This window comes from Oryzias melastigma, linkage group LG5, assembly GCF_002922805.2.
Source record: "Oryzias melastigma strain HK-1 linkage group LG5, ASM292280v2, whole genome shotgun sequence".
Taxonomy (NCBI): Eukaryota; Metazoa; Chordata; class Actinopteri; order Beloniformes; family Adrianichthyidae; genus Oryzias; species Oryzias melastigma.
Window position 1 is genome coordinate 1,719,935 of NC_050516.1, and position 25,973 is coordinate 1,745,907.

Genomic DNA, 25,973 nt, shown 5'->3' on the forward strand with positions numbered 1-25,973 from the left:
ATTTACACGCTAGCTCTTTTGGCTAATTTAGGCTTTTTTCAGTTTTTTAGGCTATTTTTAACTTTAGCCATTTTTTCAGCTATACGCTAACTGTCTTGGCTAATTTACGGTGGGCTTTTTTCAGTTTTTGTTCTGTTTGTTTTGTCCATTTTGGAGTTTGGCTAATATTTCAGCTGCATGCTAGCTATTTTTGATAGTTAAGGCTTTTCTTAAGTTCATAGGCTGTTTTAGAGTTAGGCTAATATTAACACGCTGTCTTATTTGGCTAATTTACCCCTTTTTTTCTCAGTTTTTAAGGCTATTTTGAAGTTTCGCAATTTTTTCAGCTACATGCTGTTTTGGCTAACCTAAGTTTTTTTGTTTTTTTTTGTTTTTTTTTGTTTTTTGGGCTCATTTGGTATTTAGCTACTATTTTAGCTACTATCAGCTTCAGCGATTCCAGGTATCAACTTAACCATTTCCAGTTATTTGCTTCAGCGATTTCAGCTATCAACTTCAGAGTTTTCAACTATCAGCTTCAGTGTTTTCAGCTATCAATTTCAGCATCTTCAGCTATCAGCACCAGCATCTTTAGTGATTAAATTCAGCTTACAGCATTCACAGTAGCATTATCGCTGGTAATGCTATATATCTAATTCATAATTAAGTTAAAAAGTTAATAAGCTACGGTTTAACAAAATTAGTTTTAGTGTGTTCAATAAATGTTTATCCTGTTTGGCCCACAACCTAAGGTGTGTTTTGGATTTTGGACCCTTGTGCAATTGAGTCTGACACCCCTGCTTTAGGATGAGTGCTGTTGTCTACGACCCTTCAGGGGCCCAGTCGCCTGGACAATCCAGCAACCTTCATCACCTGTAAGGTCAGTCAAGGGGGATTGACCTTACAGGTGATGAGGGTACAAGAGTGCAAGATCTAGGCATAGATCCTCTGGGGTTTTCGGTCAGCTGTTTGCTAGTGTACTGCTGCCAAAACTCTAAATGTTATGGTAAAATGGTAAATGGCGTATATTTGTACAGCACTTTACTACCTTCCTCGAAGGCCCAAAAAAGCGCTTTACAGTCACACACAAATTCACACACTGACTTATCAAAAATGTTTGTCTGTTTTCTTGATAAAAGTGCACATTTGATGTATGACGTACAATAATTTAGCATGATAAAACTGACTTTTTTTGGTAAATATACTAAACAGATGAATTTTTTTCCCTTGTAATGAGCAAAACAATTTGCCAATATAATGCCATGTTGGCAGATTTTATCAGAATAATGTCTGACTGTACTTATGACATCTGAGGCGTAACTTTTCAAATGTTAACATGATTCCTGTAGATTTTGAAGGAGAAAAGCAGAAACATTGATCGTGTTAACAATAAAAAAAATACAGTAAATCAAAGGACATAAACACTTGAGCTCCAGTGTCAAAGGGTTGTAGTGCTCAACTCAAAATCATGAAGGCATTGCTTTGCTGGTTCCTTTTTCACCACTAGGTGTCACTAGAACATGCATTTGGATGAATCCAAACCAGATGTGACACACATTCAATCCAGTTATTGAACAGATATTGCTGGTTATTCAGTGTGGATCCATCTGATACCTCCTTGAGGGTCATATTTTGTTATATATGTAAAAAAATACAGTGCGCATCAGCAACCCATTAAATTACAGACAAAACACAAGAAACAGTGAAAAAAAAGTAAACAATGTTTTTGTATAAACCTCGTGAAGATGTGATGCACATATAGGACGGTTCTGATCATCATTTTTTATTTTGGAAGGGTGTCTAATATTCATAAATAAATCAGGGTTTTTTTCTCCATCTGTTAAATAATTAAATATATAGGGAAAAATAAAGATTTGAAACCAACTCTGAGTTAAGAAGAGAGCAAAGCTGCAGGATCTCATCATCATCATCAGTAGATCCTGATAAGTCTGGGGAGTTTTGAAATCTTATATTTTCATGCGTTTTATATGCATTTGAACATATTTTTGTTGTTATTTTTTTGGCTAACCCTGACATTCATTTACTACAAACGGGTTGGTGCGTCTGGGAGTTGGCGCGCGCGCGTCAAGGGGTTAACTTGTGTGGCGCGTGAGGCGCGGCTGGTTGGCTGTTTGCGCTCGGCTGCAGCTGGTTGGTTGGCCTCCCGCTGCGGCTTTGCGCTCGTGTACGAGGCGGCAGCGCAGCCACAGCGCCGCGGCAGCGCAGCCACACAGGAGCTCCGAGGTGGTGTCGGGGAGAGGATGCGCGCGCGGGTATGACCGCGCTCACACTCGCGTGCTGCTGCTGCTGACTGTGAGAGCAGGAGGAGAACATCTCCTTCATGAACGGCGCTCATGGAGAACCCGACGGAGAACCCGAGCAAGGCTGTGGAGTATCTGAAAGAGCTGAACAAGATCATCGAGACCCAGCAGGGGCTTCTGGACAAGCAGAGGGTCCGGATCGAGGAGCTGGAGCTCCAGGTGGCGGATCTGTGCCAGGAAAACGCATGTCTGAAGGAGCAGCATCAGCGGCACCTGGCCGCCTGCAGACTCCAGCATGGCGCGCTGGGGGCCATCAAGGAGAACATCGCACCAGAAAAGTAAGTTATGCGTGCGTCAGGGCTGCAGAACTTTTTCTTCTTTCACTGGACAGACCTGTCACTCCTCTCCTCAGTGTTCATGATGCGAGGATGAATTCCAGGTTCTTGTAGGAACATGACTTTCAGAAGGAACCTCTGCTTCCCCCTGGAGGTGGAGGAACATCAGGGCAGTGACAAGGAGCCCATATTTCTTCTCGCAGCTCAGATGGAACCTGCTGTCTTCATGCAGTCAGAGGAGGACGCAGCAGTCAAATTTCACCAACTTAACCCTTCAAGTCTGACCAAACTCTCCCCATTTACGGACCAATGCAGCATTTAGATTTTTTTTTCCCCAAAAAGAAAAACACATTTTATCTGCTCCATTAAAACCCCTCCAGCCCCCTATAGTTTGAGGCATGCATCTTCATTTATAATATAATATATAAGCTCAGTCTGTACTCATTCACCGACACCAAATATGACTCTTTGGATTTTAAAATGACATTAGTCTCATTAGTTGTGTGAAATATGTTTTCCACATTCGAGAAATCCCCATGGGCAGCAGGGAGCCGACGCACTCTGAAACCATTTGGTGTTATAACCCCCCCTAATCCCACCCTTTGATATTTAGCATCAATCAGGGAGGCATTTAGGTTCCATTTCTACATTTTTTGGAATGATTTGAACTCGCGACCTTCCAGTTTCGGGGCGGACGCTCTACCACAAGGCCACTTTGTTTGATTCCTACACATTTGATCATACCTAAGAATGCTTTTCAGCATTTATTGATGATTTTATTACATTTCTATAAAAAAAGTTAACATCATTATACTTGATATGACATTTAAAATGCATATTTTTGTGTCTAGTATCTGATTATGGATCTGATGTTATCACTTAATTAAGCGAGGCTTGTGGTAGAAACAATTTTTTGCCTAAAAAGTTTACACTTCCAAGTAAAATTTGGTTTTATTCAAAAAAGGGACTCTTAAGTTACAATTTTATCTGTAATAATGCACAAATTTATGTATAAAAGTGCAGTTTTACCCCTGTAAGTGCACATGTTTGTATGTTAAGACATTTTTATGTCTAAAAAGTGCATAATTCTAAGTAAATTTGCCTTTTTATGCATAAAAAGTGCACTTTAGTTGCATTTTGATCACTAAAACTGCACATATGTATGTATTAGGGTGTATTCTTATGCTAGAAAGTGCACATGTACACAAGTAAAAAAATGTTTTACATCTAAATGTGCACAAGTTGATATCTAAATGTGCTGTTTTAACCATTTTAGTGGTGCACATCTATGTATGTTAAGACATTTTTGTGTCTAAAAAATAAACACTTCAAAATAAAATTTCATTTCTATGCATAAAAGTGCACATTAGTTACATTTTTATCACCAAAACTGCACAGATTTATATATAAAGGTGCATTTTATGCTGGATTTGTACATCTAAATGTGCACAAGTTCATGCAGCAGTTTTACCCCTCTAAGTGCACACGTTTGTATGTAAAAAAGAAGTTGTATGCCTAAAAAGTCCACAATTCCTAGTAAAATTGCATTTTTATGCATAAAAAGTGTTAATTAGTTGCATTTTTATTACTATAACTGCCCAGATTTGTAAATGTGTGCAAAAGCTCCCTGTTTTGTCATGTGGCACAGAATGAGGAAAAATCACTTTGCAGAGGCAGGAACTCTCTTTAAACACAAATACGATGAAATAAAATGCGTGGCAGCACTTGTTCCTGCCGTTTCCCTCATTCTTACTGTTTACCTTTGAGTAGGAATAGTTGTTTAGTTCAGCCTATAGATGCAGTGAAGGAAGGCTAGATTGAAAGCAATCATTAAGTTTGCAGTTATTCATGTCAGGTCTGATAGTTGAGTGATTTATAGCCCTCGGTCTTCTTATCCTATTTGCCTGTTTTCCATTTGTGTGGAGCTAATAATAGCATCAAGATGGGACTCCTGAAGATTTTAGGCTGATGTTTTGCCTTAAGAACCTTGGAAAGGATTTATGTTCATAATGTGGTTAGCAGTTTAAGAGTTAAAGGCATTACTCTAACTGAAAGTTCTTTAAATGCCGAGGGTACTGTCCTGACCCCGGGGGTCTGTTAGCGGTAGGACAGCATCAGCTGTTCCTTTTGTGCGGATCTTAGTCAGCAAACAATCCCAGCCTTGACTGGAAGATCAGTGGGAAGTTGTGTTGCTCCACACACATAACAAGGCAATTTGTTATGATTAGCTGCATCCATCCTCAAACTACGAAAGTTTTTGTGATGCAGCAAAAGGAATCTTAAACTTATATATTTACTTGCATTTTTTAGTCAGGCTTTACAAATGAACAATACATTTTTTACTTTTTATTCACAGTTACAGTTTTTGCTTATACAAACCAATTGGTCCATCTTGGCTGACAGTCACTTTTGCCAGGATGTCTGAAAATAGCTTGTTGTCATTCGTATCGGCCTCCCCTGGTCTGCAAGTGTCTGATTTGAGCGTCTCTTGAGCAGTACCTGTGCTGACTCATAATAATAATAATAATAATACATTTTATTTGTTGGGCGCCTTTCAAGGGACTCAAGGTCGCCTTACAGTCAAAAATATACAAACACAATAAAAGAACAGTTAAAAGAGCAACAAAGCAGATAAATACAGCATAAAAAATGATAGATTGCAAATCAGGATGGATAAGATTGTTGGAATAAATGAGTTTTAAGATTAGAAATAAAATCAGGAAGTGAGTCCATGTTACGTAAGTTAGAAGGGAGAGAGTTCCAGAGCTGGGGGGCAGAACGGCTAAAAGCCCTGCTACCCATGGTGACAAGGCGGGCACGGGGCACGACCAGGTGGAGGGACGAGGAAGATCTAAGAGAACGGGCAGGGGTGGCTACTTGAAGGAGGTCTAAAAGGTAAGGTGGGGCAAGGTTGTGAAGAGCTTTGAAGGTCAGGAGGAGGATTTTGTAGATGATCCGGTGTGTCACCGGCAGCCAGTGGAGCTGCTGAAGAACCGGTGAGATGTGATGGGAGGAGGGAGTCTGAGAAATAAGGCGAGCTGCAGAGTTTTGGACAAGTTGTAGTTTATGGAGCGTTTTTTGAGGTAAACCAAAAAGAAGAGAATTACAATGATCTAAACGGGAGGTGACGAGGCTGTGGACAAGGACTGCTGTAGAGTTAGGACTGAGGGATGGACGGAGACGACGGATGTTTATGGAATTTTAAACCAAAATCCCACAACATAAATGTCTTAAAAAGCAATTTTTCATGTGGATCTGAAGCCTCTGTTTCCAAAATCTCCTCTGAGGGGGCGTGGCTTTTGGAGCTGAGCTGAACTGATCCTCCCTGTCTGATTATGATAGTTCTGCGTCTCGCTAATTCAACCGTTCACACGATCAGCGTAATTCCAGCAGATTCTGAAGGAGAAAAGTGGCTCAAACGTAAAATGGTTAAATGGTTAATGCATTAAGCTGTGACTGGTTTAAGACAAGGATCAACCAAAAGAAACAGTTCTGCTCTCAAACTGTAAGAACTCATCTTTGTGAAGTGATTGTCCCTCTCTGCTGTCTCAAATATGTCTGTATTTCTGTAACTCCTCACTTCCTTTATCTCCTCTGCTCACAACCAGATAAAATAATGTACAAAAATAACAAAATATCTACAATAAATGAAATTTAGTGTCAAATTAAAAAAATACATACGGATTGTGTGTCTAAAGATTGCTTAACGTCCTGTTGTAATACAAAATTCTGTCCAACACAAGCAGCTATTGGCTTCTGTTTGCTCAGCTGCTGGGCAGGATGAGGGAAAAAATTGATAAAAAGGATTTGTTATCTTAAGCCATTACTAGTTGTATGCCAATTTTAGCAAAAGGCTCTGAAGTGAATGAATAAAAGTTGATGGTGAGTCAGAGGAGCTGGACAACAGCGGGTGCTCTGAAGTCAGAGCAGCTGCTGTGAGGACCACACCTCCAGCGTTCCTCCACTGCTTCCTGTGTGTTTGAGCTCTGCCGTTCCTGCTTTGATGATTGAAACAGCACGACTGCCCCAGCCACTATTTCAGATTAGAGCGTTTTTTTTGTTGCCGTGGCGACGGAGGATAAACGAAGCTCATTAAAATCTGTGTAGCAGTTTTGGAGTTTAAAGGTGATAACTTTGGTCACTTTCTCTTTGAAGTCTGTGCATTTAAAGTAAAAAAAAAAACTTTTTTAGCTTTTGCTTGTTATTTATCTTATCTGTGTGAGACCATGGCAGCTTTCGCATTTTTCCATTCCCAAATGAGAGAAATTGATATCTAGTGTGCAGCCAGGAAAAAGGGCTGTTTAAATTTGTCTTTCAAACTACAAAAAAAAAATCCACAATTAGTTCTATAAATGCCCTTGTGTGTGCACACAAGCATACATACTAGACATAGACGATGCAGGGAATTTGAGTATTGATCCGTTACCAAGTAATTACCAGGACAAGTATTGCAGTTATCAATACCGATATTTTTTTACTTGAAATGTTGCATTATAGAATAATTTCAGAAATACAATTTTTTTTGGTTATTTAGTGTATAATAAAGCACAGAACGGAGAGTTGTGCTTAATAAAATTGTTTATTAGCTACTTACAGCAATCTGTACTGAACATACATTAAAATATGAATAATGGTATCATACAATAATAATAATAACAAGAAGAAGACTGTACCTTGTTAAAAAAACTAAAATATACATTTAATATCAACACAAACATATTTTAAAAAATAAAGTTAGTAATAAAATATCAATGTCACTTGTGAAAAAAGGAGGGATTGATGCTGCTGCTCAGCCAGTGAGGGTGGGTGAAGGGTGGGCAATGAGGGGGGTAACGCCTGTGGGCCATACAATACCTCTTGTAGCTTTAATTGCTTTTGTGAACAGAGTTATGTTCTTTAATGTTATGGTCTTTTCTATATTGTTTTTGCAGCGTTCTTTGTTTCTTGCTGTTTGCTCTCTCTTTTAAATTTATTTTTATTCATAGCTCCTGCTTTGGGTTTTGCATCATTAGTCAAATATAAATGAAAAGATAACAACCACCAGTCCTAAAGTCATCAAATGAAATGTTACAAACAGGAACTGCCTGCGTGAAGAAGTCCCCTCTCCAGAGGTGAATCTTTTCCGTCATCTACTGATAGAGATCACAGCATGAGGCGGCAAAGGCAATTAACCTCCAGATTTCTAGGACTTTATTCCTCGAGTCATATTGTGTTCATTCTTGGTCTTGATCTGATACAATTTCCAATTAAAAACATACTTTTGACAAGAATGACAAAATCAGACTTCTTTATGTTATGATGTCTCACTACATTTCCTCTTGATTTTAAAGCTGAAAGCAAAGTGTTTAAACGAGACAAGAAGATGAAGCATCAAAGGAAAAAGATTGAAGTCTAAGCAGCTGTCAGGTTACCCACCACACAGCTTCGCTCTGAGCGTCCACGAGCTGAACATCTGATGGACAGATCTGAGTGTCCATCAGCAGGTCCACTCACAGCTGTGATGAGGTTCTCATTGAGACACATCCTGACTGACCTTTCCAGTCTGTACTGATAAGGGGGGCTTAAATATATCAAATACCAACACTGTCGTCTATCTGTACTGTGTCACAGGTGTTATGCAACATCTTTAATCTCTCAGTCAGAATGAGATTTGTGTTCACAGTGACAATAGTTCTTGCTGCGTCCTCTGAATAGAAGCTGAATGATGAGTTGTTACAAATTAGTTTACAAGTAAAAATGAAAGTAAAAGCGTCACATGTTTGATTCTCTCTATATTTTTGTTTTTAGCCCAAATATGCATACGTGTGTTTGTGAACCTGTAAAATGGCGGTAACACCCTAATGCACAGAAAATAAAATAAATGAATTTATTTAGCATTTTCACAGAACAGTATTTGCGTGCACATGAAGACATTTAATTAAGCTAGTTTCCTAAAGTTTGTTATCACCCAGCCTGCAAGGTCAAGTGGGCCCATATGGTTTAAAAGTGGGCAAAAAGTGTGGGCCCCGATAGGGTTTGTCAACAGTTTTTGTAGCGGCCCTACTTGTGTTTGCTCACATTGACTTAAAGGGTAATCAAACAGGGAAACTGGAGGCTGACTCCACCCACAGCTGAGACTTGATAATCCAGTCAGAGGGGTGGAGCTGGGGAACAGGACTGTTAAAACTACTGGAGCTCCAAATCAAGACATAGGACTTAAATGGTTTGACCAATCACGAAATTCAAATGAAATACCACGATTCAACCTGTAGGGGGCAGCACACAGGCGGTTTCTGACAGTATTTTCAAGAATTAAACAAATTTATTAAAATTTTAAAAAAACTTGCCGATGGCCAACGTGTTGTTTAGTTACCCTTTAAGTGGGGACTCAGTGGGCTGGCTTGCTATGCTAGCCAGTCGCCCAGTGGACAGTGTAGCGAGTTCTGGTTCTCAGGGTCCGACAGAGCAATATAGTGCCGCGACCCAGGCGCTGACAGAGCTAGAAGGGCTCACCGCCCAGGCTGCTGGTCTCTGGGCAGCGGAACCAATGTGGGCAAACGCAGGTAGAGCCACTTAGTCACAACTGCCTTTATGGGTAGAAATGAGCGGTCTAGGAGGGAATATGAGCTTATTTGTATAGGGCACACAGGTACAACCCAGTGTAAATGCTTATGCACGGTTTTTTTCTATAGAAAGGTTGTAGTGAACATTTGATCAGCACACAAAGGTAAATAAGAGATGTAGGTGAGACGCAGTTGTGTCATTTTTTTTATTCTTTCAACCCCTCACACACACACAAACCCTGTACACTGCACAGGAAGCTCGTTAGTTCTATTCAAGAGATAAGTGCGTTCTCCCTTGGCATCTCGTGGATGGTAGAAATTAGGAAAGTAGACAATCTGAGCATAATTTGTGAGAGCATCTTATGGGTACTTACGTATCAAGTGCACATCCTGTGCATGCAGAATTTGTGCACGATCAGTAAAGAGTCAGAGTGCGCACCCTACTAGTGACTGGAATGTTGTGCACAGGGCGCCGGATGACTGCACCACCTGTTTTTTTCCACATACTTCACAATACACTTGCCAGACAAACAACAATAATACGTTCCATTTTCATGCCGTCCTAAATGGTCGCACAAGTCTCAAGGGAGTTCCTTTGAGATTTGTGCGACCATTTTTAAGGACATCACGACATTAAGACACACCTGGGCTCCCTGTAATGCAACTATAACCGACTACAGGCCAAAATCCTGCAGCAACCATACAGGCCAACCCTCATACAGGTCCATGTGACAAAGACATAGATTACTGTCATCTGTTTCAAGTTACCAGTGCTGTGGAGGCTGCTGGTTGCTTTGGGTTGGTTGGGTTCTCTGGAGCCGTACAGTGGGGGGGGCGAGGTTGGCCAAAGAAGGCTAAATTGAGAAAGTGTCATTTTTTCCCCCCAACAAAACACTTAGTCAAATAAAATTAAATAATACAAAACCCGTTGGTTCTGTTAAGCCATCATGTATCTGTCTTAGTTATATTTAGCTGTATGTTCTTTTTTCCCATTGAAAGTGTGAGTATTTTAGAACCCCAAGAGACAGTGACTCAGCTAAGTAGTTAAATGATATTTATTAGCTCGTAAGAGTGACTAAATATAAAAGGTTTCTGGAGCTCAGAGGAGACCAGCTGGGGCAGCAGGGTAATAGAGTAGGAGTGATCCTTGTCAGGAGTTGCTACCAGATAAACAGTCGACAAATAAATCAGAAAGAAGTCCATATCCAGGTATTCATTACAAGTAAAACAGCCAAAAAAATCAAGATTTCAAAACATAGACATCAGGCAAAAACTCACAGGTAAAAACAGAAAAGCAGGTCAGAAATCCAGGAGAGTAGAAACCACGCTGGAAGCAAGACACACCACACTTACATGCTGTTACCAGATGAATGAACAGGAGAGGTTTAAATGAAGGAACATACAGGTGAGGGGAGCTAAATAATTAGAGCCAGGTGCAGAGAGCAAAGATAGAGCAGAGGAAGTGAAGAGAGCAGCCAACCATGAACAGAAATACTGACCTTGTTTTCAGAGTTAGTCCATGGTTTGTGTCCACCATGTTGGTTCATCATACATATTTCCTAAGCCAGTTTGCTTCTGTTTGTTGGACAATTCAGATGGCTTAGATAAAATGTGGTTAATTGTTCACCTCTTTGAGAGCCCTATTTTGTATATTTTCTACTTTTTAAAAATCAACATGTTTCTAGAAAAACTGCTGTGAGGAACCGTTCAGTCGATGTTCATAGTTTCTCTCTTACAACTGAGCTAGTAATAATGAGGAGGATTGTGATAATGACGCTGATAATGACCATGGTGATGATGGCCAAATTGAAGACGATAATAACAATGGATACTATGTTTATAATGATGCTGATGCTAATTCTGGTCACAAGCATGACCATGATGGTGACAGTGACAAGGCTGTTCATAATGATGATAGCAATATTTATAGTTGACAACTGTGACTAAAAGGATGTTGGTAATGATGGTAGAGATTATAATGGTTATTATGATTTTAACTTCTTTTAGGCATCGTTTACGCCGATGTTGTCTGGCGTCACAGTGTTGTACCTGGACAGCACAGCTGATGCAAAAGCCATCGACTGTATATGGGAGATGGACTGAGTGAGTGTGACATCACCAATAGAAAATGTCTTAAATGAAATGAAGTCAATTCAGTTGACAGACAGGCTATGAAATAATCATTTCTGTGGCAACCACTCTCACCAATCAGGAGTGAGCTTGTTGAAAGTGGGCTTGGGAGAATCTGTCAATCTAAAGTTTTGAACTTTTGACGTAGCACCGCATACTTATAACTTTCACAGAAAAAAATGTCATGAAAAGAAAATAGTATTAACAAGAACATGTTTAAAAAAAGATTAGAGCAAAAATGGTTATTCTGACAAACATAATGACTGAGTAATAGCTGCTTATTTCTCAATAGAAGTTTAGGGGATTTTGGCAGGTACTTCCTGTTTGGAATGCAAGGGTGAGGGGTCACTCTATCCAGTTCTCTTATATAGTCACTTGTTAAAGCAGGGCTATTTTTTCACAAATGTAGTCAGGCCAGATTTTCGAGAGTTTTATTGTATTTTTTTTATTGGCCAAATAAAGCAGGTTAATAACAATATACCAACCAAAGAATATATAAAATGGAAAAGTGTGATTATTAACACTTCCTGTGGTTTAAAAACAGGGATGCTGGTCTTGGTCAAGTGAAAATGATGCTTATATGTCGATGCCTCTGGCAATGATGAAGTGGAGGATGATGATAATTGATAATATTGTTAATATTGATGATGATGGGTCTCACGGTGTGGTGTTTCAGCGTTACATAGAATGAATTTTACTCACTTTTCTGTTTGCTTTCATGGAGCTTTTACACTCCACCCTTCATGGAGCTGTGCATACTGCTCTACAGAAGATCTTTCTGGCCTCAAGAGGGATTTACTACATACTCAGGATGGCTCAGGTCTTGGAGATGAAGTGCAAAAAAACAGAGGAAAACCACTTGGTGGGTTCTCATATGACATACTTGATGCAGTGGACATCTGTGGGCAGAATCCTGTGGGAGACCCAATGAGTGCCTTGGACGATCATATTGTTTTAATCCTGGTCTAGTTTTCATGGAAAACTTTATTTAATTGAGTTTCAATTCATTATGGTAACAGAAAAGATGAGCAGCATCATAGATTTTGATATTGTGACTTAACATGAAGTGAGTCAATAATAAACAGGAACAGCTCTGGGTGATATGGAAAAAACTGTATATCACGATATAAATTATTTTATATCACAATAACGATTAGGGGTGTGCCAATATATTAATATTTGAATAGATCACATATTTAGTCCTGCAATTGATTCTCGATTGGTTCTCCCCAAGTATCAATCTTTTATTTTCGCCTGAAGAAGCTGTAAAAAGTTATATTCATCATCCTTTGGTGAAACGTTCCATTGGAGGCAGACAGGGGGAGCACATTGTACTAATATGCCTGGCAGCTACTTGAATTATTTAATTTTGTTTCTGTTATTTAGAACAATTTTGTACTAAGTTGTGGCACTGCTGTTCATTTTTACTATTGTTAGCATTGAATTATACACATAATTAAATTAAATTGGTGTCAGTGTGTGTCAAAGACATATTATTACTAATTTCAGCAATGTTGCACAAAAGTGTCTTTTATTTGTTGCACAAAATAAAACACTTGTTTATTATGATTGTGTTCAAGCTAAAAAAGAAATCTTCTTCTGTATAATGTAAGTAATGATGATTTTTACCGATTATCACAGCATCGCAATATCGTCGGTATCGTGAGCCATGTATCACATATTGCATCGTATCATGAGGTATCCAGTGATTCCCAGCACTAATAATAATATATATCACAATGATACCGATAACTGAATACAGTGTTCCCCCACTCATTAGCGTTTCTTTATTCACGGTTTCATGTATTCACTGATTTTTAATTTTTTTTTTTATTTCAATCACTTAACCCTAGCGCACTATCGCCGGATGATTTTTACCCGAGCAAAAGTATTTATATTGTTTTAAATTTGTTGTATTTTTTTGAGTGTCATGGGTCCCTGGGTAAAGTCTCACACGTCCCAAGAATGAGTGGACCAAAGGCCAAATGTACAGTATCATTATTTATTTTTTTAGGATTTTTTTCTTCTCAAATTCCTACTTTTTCACTCATTTTCAAGCATGTTCTTTGGATCTTCCTATGCTTTTTCCCCACTTTTTTGCATAAAGCACAGTTTGAAATAAAAGAAAACTAACCTCATTAATCATGTGTTGTCATATTTTGATCTATTTTTATGAGAAATACTTTTATTGGGTATTTTATATTGGGTAAAAATTACCCGCCAAAAGTGATGATGTAACTTTTTATAGCGAAAGTGTTCTAGGGTTAAACACATTTTTCGTGTACACTGATGAGGCAACACTTATGCAATTGTCTCAGGTTATTAATGATTTATTTGATCAAATAATTGATCAAATTAGGTTAGAAACTAATAAACGATAGAGAAATGGCAAAATAAACACTTTTCTATTGCCTGGACGATATTGATATATTGGGAGATTATAGAGTAATAAATATTATAGAGTAGTACTAGAGAGATAGAGTATTTCCTAAAAAAAAGTTTATATCGATTTGATATAAAGTTTTTCTAAAGTTTATATCAAATTGATATCAAATTGTTACGTCATCACTTTGGTATGTGGAGGTCAAAGGTCACCTGTCAAAATGAGTTTGATGGAAAGGAAATACTATATCTCTCTAGTATTATAAAATAATAATATATTATAGAGTAATGTGCTCTTTGAGGGAAAACACAGAAGACATGCATCCTTGTGATCAGTTGTTGAGAATCAGTGAGCCGTTGCTGAGTCTGAATCCCCGTCTTGACACAACTGTGTGCTCCTACCGCGTGCGTCATCCACTTGTTCTACCATCTACCGGGATTTGTGGCACTTGTCCATACTGAGTCATCACCAGGCCTCATGATGAAGCACTACACGGAGAGGTTCATGATGTAGCTAATTATGTCTGAGTGTGACAGGCTGTTGCCCTAAAAACAGGGGCAGCCATCCACTCCGCTGAAACACGCTGGATGCCGGCCAAACATATCAGACTCTTATCCATTTCAAGGACTTCTGGATGAAAGCTCTTCTTTTTTTTCCTTTTCAAAATGGTCCAAACTGCCTCTTAAAAGTCAGCCTCACTTTAGAAAAATCTGAAATAGATGAAGATGAATCTATTTTTAACGTGGCTGAAGGCATTTATAGATTTTTAAAAATTCTTCAGTCAAATGGTAAACAGCACCTGTCTCGTTTTCATCCTATAAAGAGATTCAATTGGCATGATTTAATGCAGCATTATATCAAACATCTGCAGCTTCAGCTGCACCTCTTTTCTCACTTCCGCGGTGCTGTCCTCCCAAAAATAACTAATGCGGGGCTCTTTCGTAGCTTCTTTGAGGGTGAAAAGGATCTTGAGCAAATTACAACTTCCACTGAATGCCCTCGTAACTGTTTCTGTCAAACATGAACTTAACGGGCTCTTTCTACGGCTGCCAGATCCGGTGACTCACCTCGTCTCTGCTCCTCACTTCTCATTGACGAAAGCTGCAGCTCAAACCTTTCCGGGTAAACCTACATTTTGCTGAAATGTATGTAAAAATCCTAATTGCATTTTGTTTTTTGGACGTATGGACTAATGAACTGTCACAATGAGTGACCTGCATGCAGAGTAATAGTCTGTTTTTTGGAGCGAGAAGGTTAATTTATTAGCGTCTGTCTAAAAGTAGTTTTAGACTGGAAAAAATTGTGTAAAAAAAAAAGCGCATTATTGACATAAAAGTGTTGGAATATGTGTGTATTAACACCCAGAATATAGTGGTTAAATGTGCATTTTGTATGCTTGTAAGTGTATAAGTGTGATCAAGCTCGAAACAAATAATAAAAAAATACGTTTAAAAAAACATATACTATAGAACAATTATAAGGAACAAAACTGAAATCAAGAATACTCTAAATATCTTGAGACTCCCCATTAGAAATTTGATGTATTGGGGCAAAGTTTATTCCAAATTTAGACTTAAATGCAATTGGAGGATATTGTAAGTCTAGAGATTTCTTTAAAGACGCACTCTGGTGAAAACTGTGTTTTTGACATGTTCTTGTTTTTCTGACGATGGAAGACATATATATATATATATATATATAAATTAAGCTTCAAATTGCATTTCTAAGTTTTTATTAATATAAATCATCGTGAATCTGCAGCAGACGTAAAATCAGTAGCTGCGTTAATATGTGCAAAATGTCTCTGATGGGATCCAAAATCGTACCAGAATAGAACTGGGCACATCAAAAGCTTTATTTGATTGTAACAAACGTTTACATGCTCTACACAGTTGATTGGAATAAATCACGTTGACATGTGCAGAACAGAATGCCGGAAATAGACGGAGAAGAAGAAATAACAACTTCTGTTATAAACAAATATGGTGCATAGAACGAGATGATACCATGAACGTGCTTTCATTATTCTTAATAATATTTATAAGTGACTGTTCGCTCATAATTTTCTAAATCAATGCAGTGATGTGCATCTTGACTACAAGTAAATATGTGGGAATAACATCAGCCTTTATTTTGTGTCAACACGATTGGAAACAAGAATTCAGGGGAATTTTTGGACGGTTTCTTAGGACTGTTCGGTGCGCAGAGCAATTTTTCTGCATTCAAAAGCAGCCGCCGCCAGCTCATACATTCCTGAAGCCGCTTGGAGAGACGGTTTTCAAGAATTCGGCAGCAGATGCAGGGAAGAACTAAAGCCAAGTCCTCAGGATTTATTTACAATGATAAACTTATGGAATGGAGACTAAAACCACACAAGATGAGCTGACACCAAGGACTCAAGAGAGAGTTCATTTAATGCAGTCAGGGTTGATTAACTAAATACAGGCAGCTGTGACTCCTCCAGAGATCACCAGGAGAATGGGTGGAGTCACAGCCGCCTGCACAGACTCCAGATGAAAGAAAAAATAAGCAATAGCGTAGAACAAAACCAACAAATCATCACAAAAGCGGCATAATCATAATTAAAACACTACTAGGAACGATGATTAAAGTGTGTCTTTACATTTTTTTTTTAGTTCTCTGCTCTCTTAGTTCTTTACCTTTTCTGTACTAATCGGAGTACATGCTGCCTCCCACCTCATGTAGGAATTTTATGCAGCATTTTCTTCCTGTGCCGCTTTTTTGTCTGAACCGACACTTCAAAGGAACCTCGAGCTGTCAAGTCCAGCAAACCCAAGCATGTCCCTCGCTGAGATGTGCACGTCATATTTCACTTATGCAAAAAACACAAAGCATCTGTAAAATCAAAAGTACAAAATCGTCCACATGTCATGCACATAAAAAAGGCGAGCAAATAAGATCCAGCCTGTTTCTGTCAGATTAAACGGGTCTTTCATCACGCGGCTGCACACATGTGCATGCTGCAGGTAGCGCACGTACTTCTAAATGTGTTTTCATAGATTCTCCAGTAACATCTGTCAGGTAAAGCCGGCGTGGAGAAAAACTGGTTGTAGGTCAGATCAAATTACCGCTGCTGATTACCTGGATCAGGTGTGTTCAGTCAAATGGAATCATGGATGAAATATTCCACATAATTGGTGGTGAGTGACTTGAAAACAAACAGAACATTACTCCTTCAAATTCTGGGGACCACTGGCTGCAGAATTTTCTCTGAAACTAGTTGTGTCTAAAGCAGAGGTGTCAAACTTAATCGCACAAAATTGATAAAACAGCCTAAAAAACTGAAAAAAGCCTACATTAGTCAAAACATGTAGCTGAAATATTAGCTAAACTCCAAAATAGCCCAAAAAAGTTTTTGTAAATACCAAAATACTCCAAAAAGCTAGCAGAATGCCAATTTTTGAAACACTAAAACCTTAACTTTTTAACATAATTATGAATAATAAAAAGGCAGGAATATTATTCCAGAATAAATCAAATTAAACCTTAAATAACTTTCAATATTTTACCCTCTATAAACATATATTTCTCAAAATTATACAAGTTAGAAATAAGCGCCAGATAACATCAGGCCATTAATAACAATGAAATGAAATGATCTGGAGGGCCAGATCCGGCCCCCGGGCCTTGACTTTGACACAATTGGTCTAAAGGTTGAAAGGAGAATGGTCTTTATTTTCACAGCTCTATTTACTATTTTTCTGAAAATTGTATAAAGTTTCAACTAATTAGACTGCATTAGCAAAAGTAACGGTGTCAGACCAAAGATGACGGAGGCACAAAGCTAAAGACACGGAGGATCTGAGGGGAGAACTGTGGGAAGCTGACCTTCTCAGTGTGGCTTTATTTTGCCGTAGATTAATGAGTGTAAGTGAGGTGATGAAGGTAGACTGATGAAGAGGTGATTGGAGGATTAGCAGCCGTTTCTGACTGTTTTCAGTTCTGTCTTCTGCACCTCCAGGGATAAAATTGAACAGGAAGCAGTAACTGGTTTCCTTGGTAACGATATCATTGCACTTTTACTGACAATTCTCTATAAAATCATCTTTAGATCACAATAAAATGTAACATTTTTTCTTAAATGATCAGAAAAGGAAATATTTTTGTGCTCATTCAACCATGTTTGGTTGACATTAGAGATTCTGTCCTTTATCCCATAATCTTTACCGTTCTGGACCATAAAATGTGAGGAATCAGCAGATTAATGTGAGAGCAGCACTTTAGTTTCATTGAACACTTTGGTTTATGTCCCGGAGCGGAAGCTGCAGGGACACGTTCATGCTGTGCAGGAAATGAAAGAGGCATTTCCTGTGATCCGGTCAACCCCTGACACCACAATAAAGAGGCGTGTCCCCATTGACGTCAGGCCACAGATGTTGTGTCCGGCTGTGGAAGCGGCGTCTTCGGTGCGTTTAATCCCACACAGGTCGGCCGACGACACGTCAGGCGGCCTGAACTGTGCTGACCTTCTTAGCACAGGCTGCTGCTCCAGATTTAGGCACTGATGGTTGGTCGGGGTGTGGGGGGGATTACGGCTGAACCTTCACTTAAAGCTGCATAATGTTTCCTGGTTGCTGTTGGTGTGGTGTCAGAATCCACTCCAGGATGTCACATCATGTTTTATGTGCTGGTCGTTACTTTTCATGAGTGAATGAAATGCAGAGATGCATCTGGGTCAGAGGTTAATCTAAAAAAAAAAGCAGCTTTAAATGCTTTAGATTTAGTTAAAAAATGCATGATGTGAAAGGTTGTCCTGTAGTGATAACAGCTTCAGATTGGTTTCTTTTTGGTTAGTTTGTCTTCAATCCTGCAGTTTATGTTTTATACTTTCTTACCTCAAGATTAAACTATACTTCCCTAAAAGAAAGGAAAGAGTGATTGTCATAGAAATTATGACGCAGACCGACTCACATTATTCACTGTTTACTGGTTCCAATACAGCGATGGCCATGTTGCAGAGGCGACTGAAATGACTTAATTGAATCTAAAGTTGTCCATTTAGTGATGTTTCACCATAGACAGTATATAGCGAGAACTGGACATATTTCCCTTCCCCCCTCGTGTTCCAAATAAGAAATGCCCGTTGGTCCCAGAAAGCCAAAATCCCCTTTTGAAAATTAAACAGCTATTATTCAATCATTATATTTGTCAGAATAACAATTCTTGCTCTGGTACCTCTTTTCAACATGTTAATTTTTCAAAATATTTCATTATATACTTTATTTATCAGAAGTTGTTCAAGTTATAAACTGACCAATCAGATGCCTCAGTAAAAGCATGTGGTGCACGCTGGCCCCACCTCCAACATTTGATTGACAGATTCTTCCGAGCATGCTGTTAGAAGAAGGGGTGTGGCTTTACGACTGGCTCACTCCTGATTAGCGAGAGTGGTTGCCATAGAAATGAGGACTCAGACCGACTCGGACCAATCACCACTTACTAACGTGGTCTGGTTCCAAAACGGCGAAATCCCAAAAAAATGTCTATTGAATTGACTTCTTTTCGTTGGAACTGCAGGTAAGACATTTTCTATGGGTGATGTCACACCCCCCTTCGTCCAGTGTTAATAATACATGTCTATGTGTCACACTCACTTGGTCCAGTTCTCTTATACAGTCAATGGTCAACCCCTCGTATGGATGCATATGACTGAGGCATGAAGAGGTCAGAGCTTCATACAAAAATTCTGTCTTTCTGTGAATGATGCTGTTTCTTAACTGACATGGAATGATCTGTGTCCAACCACACAACTGACAAATATCCGTGCTGTAAAACATAATAGTGAAGACTAACAATGGCCTGATGTAAACTCACAAAACAAAAAACATGCAGCTGAATGTCAATGTTATCATACTGGTACAAAAAACTAAATTGATTGACATCAAATCACCGTTTTTTGATTAAAGTTCTTCTGGGATTTAAAACATGTCAATCACAAAAACACAAAAATCTTCATATTTTTTCTTTCTCATGAAAACTAGATTAGATTTAGATGCTTCAAGACGTCTGCAACAAATGACACCAAACTGAAGTTTAAGTTTTTCTCACCTGCAGCAGCAGCCAAACATCAGTGATGCTGCTGTAGGCGATGATGGAGCAGCAGCACCAGAGCTCTGTGACAGGATGTTTGTCAGACATGGTCACAGTCAGAACCACAGCTGCACTGATACCTCACGTCATCAGCTATGATTTAATGACTCTGCTGAAATCAGCTGCAAATGTGCCGCTGGAGTCAAACTGGGAGCTGATTTTACTAAGTAAGATTCATTTTTTCAAGTCTTCTTTCAAAATAATCTTAAAATCAATTAATTTTGTGGAAAAAAAGGAAATAAAGACAGATAATCATCAAAGTTTCTGATTATTTATTGGAATCTCATTAAGCGGGGCAGAACCATGTCAGTTTCACTTGTTCCAATTCTGAGAGGACAGGAACCTGTTCAGAATCTGATCTGTACGGTGGCCCTGAAGTGCAAATCACATCAACAAATCACTTACCGCAAAAACATTGTAAAGATCATAACAACTATTAAAAATACAAAACAATTAATAAAAAAAGTACATTTTAGAAATCAAAGCAAAATTTCAGAAACCAAAACAAAATAAGAAACTGGAAAAGTTACATATTATGGGACATCACTGATTGGACGTTGACATTTGAGTTTTGAATAAAAAGGAAAGAAGCTGAAAGATGTTTTGCCCAAACTGTGGTAAAGGCTTAATCCAAATTGATTCCGTGTCCCAATATGGAAAAAAATAGTATCTATCCGAGTTAAGGATAAAGATTAGAATTCAGTGTCTTCAGATTCGGACGTTACTACCACTTGATGACATCATCAATAGTCGCGGGTCATTTATGCTAGTGCGTAGCTGCCAGCACTTGAAAAATACATAACAAAATTGCTTTTAGAACTTTAAAAGCTATAAAAACAAAAGCAAATGTTAATGTCATATTGTTTCATAAAGGTAAACTTTCGTGCTTCAGAGCACACCCACATGAAAAAATTCCACAGCTCAAACACGACACAGATTAACCTACCGGTGGAGGGAAAGCCAATCCTAAATTCCTATGGCTCCTACTTAAAAAAAAATAAATACATAAAAAAGCTTTCAGATACCGCTACAGCTTCAAATGCCACTACAATTAGAACAATGGGGAGCAGTAATTTGGATAGAGTTGATCGAGCAATCAACCAACTTTTGCAGTGGGTGTGGCTAAAAGCTTAAAGAAAACAGTCTGCCAGGAGATATTGCCATACCAAATAACTTCCTGTTAAAAGGTGAATAAATGTTGTCATCCAACTTGGGATGTCCCAAATTTTCATTTTTATTTCTCGAAATTATCTTTGATTTCCAAAACATAATGCAGTTTTTTTATCATTTATTTTGCGTTTTCACTTGTCAAAATGTTTTTAAAATGTTTTGTGTTGAGTGAGTTGTTAATGTGATGGCACTTCAGGGCCACCGTAGCTCTGATGTATTGTTATTGTCACTCTGTTGTTGTGATGGGGAGCCTGTAGTTACTCCTGCAGCACTGTAATACCAGTTTCTCTGCCTTCTTCATTCTGTATCTGAGCAGAAATCCTTTCAGCCTGCCAGCCACGAGTGCTTGGATAATAAAGTTTCAGTTCTGCCTCACGCTGGTGTTCTCTTTGCTGCAGGCTCTGTACATGTGTGTTTGCACACCAGTCTAGAAAAGCATGTGCCGCACACACGTACGTGTCCACACACGGAGGCAGCAGCCCCCTGCCTGGGAGTGATAATGTGGCTCGTTATTTGTGCCATTTCATCTGACGCCTGCAGGCAAAACTTCAAGCTGAGAGATTCTGTCTGCTTGGAATACCTGCTAATGACAGCACATCACCCCCCAGCCATCCTGGCTGTGCCAGGCATGCTGCCTTTAGAGGTAGGACTTAAATGTTCACATTTATTTGGACACGTGAATTGCTGTCAGTGCAACAGCAAAAACCATCATGGACCGAGGAAAAGCACACTTCTCCACTCATGTTTTTTTTACATTTTTGCAAGAACCTATAATCTAAAAAACCTATTTGTGATAAAAAAATATATAATTTTCATTATCAGAAAGCATCTAAACAGATTTCTCTTAAACTCAGGACCTCAAATTATGCTGCTTTAGGAGTTTCTAATCCTAACCAGCTGCACCGTCACAGCAGCTTTTACTTCTGCGTTTGTTTAAAGACATATCGATCCATGTTTGTTTCTGCAGGCACACCGTCAGTGTCCTGATTTAAGAGGCAGCTTTGTGGCAAATCCAGCTATAGACAGATTTTTATCTACAGAGGTGCACAGACAAACAAACCTTTTACAGTTTCATCCTAAAAAGTAAACTGCATCCACTGCAGTCTGATAACAAAAATCACTTTAAGAATTAGAAGTGACTGCAATTTTTTTACAAAAGTAAAAAAAAACAAAAAAAAACCTTGAATCAGTTTGACTTGATTCATGTGTAACTTCTTTGTCATTAGTTTTCCTGCTTCCATGCTTTTTTGTCCTTTTAATGGGTGATGCCTTGAACTGAAAAACAGTTTAAGTGCTTGAGTGATTGTGTAGAACTCTCATTTGCAAAAATAAAACAAACAAAAGTGGATAGTGGATAATTAACAAAAACTGATCAAAATGCCTTAAAGTCTCATTCCATGGGAGAAAATTTAACAAGAACATATTAAAAACGTCCAAAACACATGTTTTTATTGCTTTGGGTCTTTAATATTTACTCAAATTCAAGGAAAAATAAATGCAGCATGGAAGCAGTGCTGGTCTCTGAAAGTATTCATCCATTTTTGCTGCTCATGAAGTAATTATTATGAAGTAAGACTGTAACCGCCTCATGAACTCTAAAAGAGGAGGAACCACTTTTATTCAGACCCACTATGAACTTTTGAAGCAGATGAGCTCCTTCAGGAAGCTGGAACTTGTTCCTCCAGGCAGGTTCCTTCATGACTAAAAGATTGAAGCCCGGTTCTTCCAGGAATGGACAAGACCCAAACTGATGACTGATAATTAATAAGCTTGAGGTTCTTCTGTCCTCACATCATAAAGGATGTGAGGTTTCATTTTTAGCTTCCAAGGAATGGAATGGAGTTAAAGTTCAGCCAAGCTATCTCCAAGCTTCTGCACAGTAAAAGTTTGAGCTGGATTCATGGTTAATGGAGATGACAGATTTGTAGTTGTACAAACTACTCACGACTTAAATCATCATTAGAGTATTACCAGTGGTCTTTAAAAAGTGATTATGCCAAAATAAAAAAATTAAAAAAAAACTTACAATCTGCTCTTAAAGACCCACTCCAATTAAAATTGTGTTTTTAATGTTTTTATCATGTACTTGTAGCATTTTTTTCCTCATTATGGAGGACATCTATCAAATAATTAAAGAATAAAACTGATTTTCTGAATATTTTTTATTCAAATCATGCTGGATCAGGAGCAGATGAAAACCCGTGGTTTGAAAAAGCCCATAATTTGTGACGCAGCAACTAACAAGATTGGCCCAAAGTCCCCCTTCACCACTACAATTCTGAGGCATCCACTTGCAGACAAATAGATGCATTTATGACCTCATCTGAGATGTTGTCTGGCTCTAAAATGTACAGCTAGCTAGTTAGCTCTGGTATTGTTTGACCATTTTTGTTTGCTATGCTAATGTTAGTTTGGGCTTGTGAGATGCTATAAGCTAGCAGGAGAGAAGCTATGTCCAAATTCCTTCACTACTCGCTAAACAGTGCACTTTTATGGTGCGCTCATCATTTAGTTGTGCTTTCTGAATCAACAATTCCAAAATCCATTTCCTTAAAAATTGCAACTACACTAGCTAATATAGACCACAATGCATTGTGTTCGAACAATTTTAGTGAAAATGAAAAAAAAATGTTTAAATGTAATTTTTTTTAAATAAACCATCCACACTTTCATCATTAGAATGCGGTGTGTTCATAAAAAGATACTATAAAATGTTTGTAGTGATTAGATTTTTAATTAGTGAAATTGGTGACATCATATTTGCCATTTCGAAAAAAAAAGTAGAGAGCAAGTCCAAATTGTTTTTAAAATCCAGAGCAATAGATAATCCTGTACTATACAGTTTTTTTAGTAGTTTGGGATTAGGGTTGGAATTTGGACATAGCCACAGTGGAAATTAAGGAATGTTGGGAAATTAGCGCAGCTAACATCCAACTGTGCCACCCACAAACCAGAATGGATATTTCTGAGGAGCTCCTGTTTCCTCAGAAAATACATCTTTAGAAGAACACCGATTTTTTTTTTATTTTGGCTAAAAATGTCAGAATCATAAAGGACCACTGGGACTGTTTTACTATAGCTAACCGTCTTTACAAGTAGACTCCGAGCTCCAGTTAAGCACAATTAGCTACTTTGGTAATAGTGGATGCCAGGTATTAAGAGGTTAAAGGACCATTTGAATAATGAAACTGTAAAACTGCCAGCCCATGAGGTGAAAGTTTACTGAACATCTTTTTGTTTTGTACTACAGAGCATAGTGTTCGGCGGACGGGCGATCAAGCGTTGAGATTTATGAAGCAAACAAACTGTTGGAGAGCAGCACAAAGAAAAACCTCCATCTGAGCCCATTCCTCCTCTCTGACCTCTGTGATTGGTTAAGATCAAATAACCATCTGGCACGAGTTCCATCACTGGGTTAACTTTCTCAGCTGAGGATTGAAGTGTGAAACAGGATTTCAGGGCTTTTGTGTGGAAGTCTGGCCTTCTGAAAAGCTCCATGTTATCTTCCAAATGAACAGTGTGGTTTTTATTTCCACGTGTTTATTTCCACAGAGGCTTCCACACAATGTGGGCAGGGAGCTGCAGACAACACGTCTGACTCCGTAGAGCTTTTTGACCCTTTTACAGTGACTGTTTTCACCAGAGGTGCTGGGGGAGCAGCAGAGGAAATGAGGTCGCAGCTGCAGCGTGGCTTTGGAAGCTGGTCTGAATCACAGGAACTGAAGGAGAAATGGAGAGGAAGGCGCAGTTCAAAAAGTCTGCTTCGGCTCTGACTGGTGTCATTGCGCGGTGAGGAAGACGAGTGCTCCTCATGACATTTTCAAAATGATCCAACCCTCTGTTTTCTGATAGTATGAGGCAGAATTGTGGAAACATCCCACATGTTTGTGACACAAGGAGATTACTATAGGTCCACAATAGAGATTAAAAAAAGAAAATTAGGACTATCGGAGAGAAGATGTTTCTCTGGGATCAAAGTTCTGTCAAATGCCGCTGTACTGACGCCTGTTTTCAGAGAGATGTCAGCGTTTTTGTTCATTGTCTCTCTGCAGCAGCCTGCTTCAAAGGAAATGGACGCAGGATCTTCCAGATGAAGTCATTCGTCCCACTTTAGAACTTTAAAATTGCTTTAATATAAACCAGAAAAGTGTAGAAACATTTTCTGTTATTATACTCAACCCTGGAAGTGAATTCTGTTTGGTGTCTCTGTTTCACACCTCCTACAACATTCACCTCTGATTCTATGTTCAAGAACGTGCTAAACACGGGTTTTAGCATATGATGTATAGTTATGTTCTGTTTTTATATTTTGTGTTTTACTGTTTTATTCTGTGTTTTGCTGTGAAGCACTTTGTGATTTTTATCTTGAAAGGTGCTATATAAATAAAGATTATAAAGATTAGTATGATGTCCACACTAGACTGTTTCTATGTGGTGTTAGTGCATGTTGGAAGAGGCCTGGTGTTGAAGTGATGTTTCTTCTATTCCAATATATGAAAGACTTGGTGTCATATAATTCCAACTATTCACATACACGATAATTAATTTCTTCTCCATTATCAATATTTAAACAGTTGGCACTTCCATGAATTAAAAAAAGACGCCACCTATACATCATTACTAAATCTGAGTCCCTGATTGGTCAAAATTCAACTAGTATAACTTTTAAAGCTCGTTACATTTTGCTAAGACCGATCTTAAAAATGTGCGTAGCTACATGTAAACATCTAAAAGTGTGTTTTTGTATGTTGACATACTGAGTCTGATGTGATTATAGCATGAAAGTAGCTAGACCCACTCCAATGAAAATAGCATTTTTGGTGTTTTTAATATGTCCTTGTAGCATTTTTCTCATGGTGGAGGACATATAAAAAATATATATATATTTTTTTTCTTTTTAATTTTCTTTTACTTTTTTTATTTTATTTTTAAAATAAAAATACTACTACTAATAATAATTTAAGATTAAAACTGGGTTTCTGAATATGTATCTATTTAAAGCGTGAACCGATGAAAACGCGTTTGAAAAAGCTCAGGTTTGGGACAAAGAAATGGGGAAGCC

General features: G+C 38.4%; 1 protein-coding gene across 3 annotated transcripts in view; it reads left to right on the forward strand.

Moving 5' to 3' along the window:
* The first annotated feature begins 1,762 nt into the window (after window positions 1-1,762).
* Window positions 1,763-25,973, forward strand: part of iqsec1b (IQ motif and Sec7 domain ArfGEF 1b) — a 131,495-nt gene continuing 107,284 nt past the window's right edge. For all 3 annotated transcript variants that reach the window (XM_024270554.2, XM_024270557.2, XM_024270555.2), the window contains exon 1: window positions 1,763-2,578. In XM_024270554.2, the coding sequence (XP_024126322.1) occupies window positions 2,334-2,578 (245 nt within the window). In that variant the 5' untranslated portion in view covers window positions 1,763-2,333. The remainder of the gene's footprint in view (window positions 2,579-25,973) is intronic.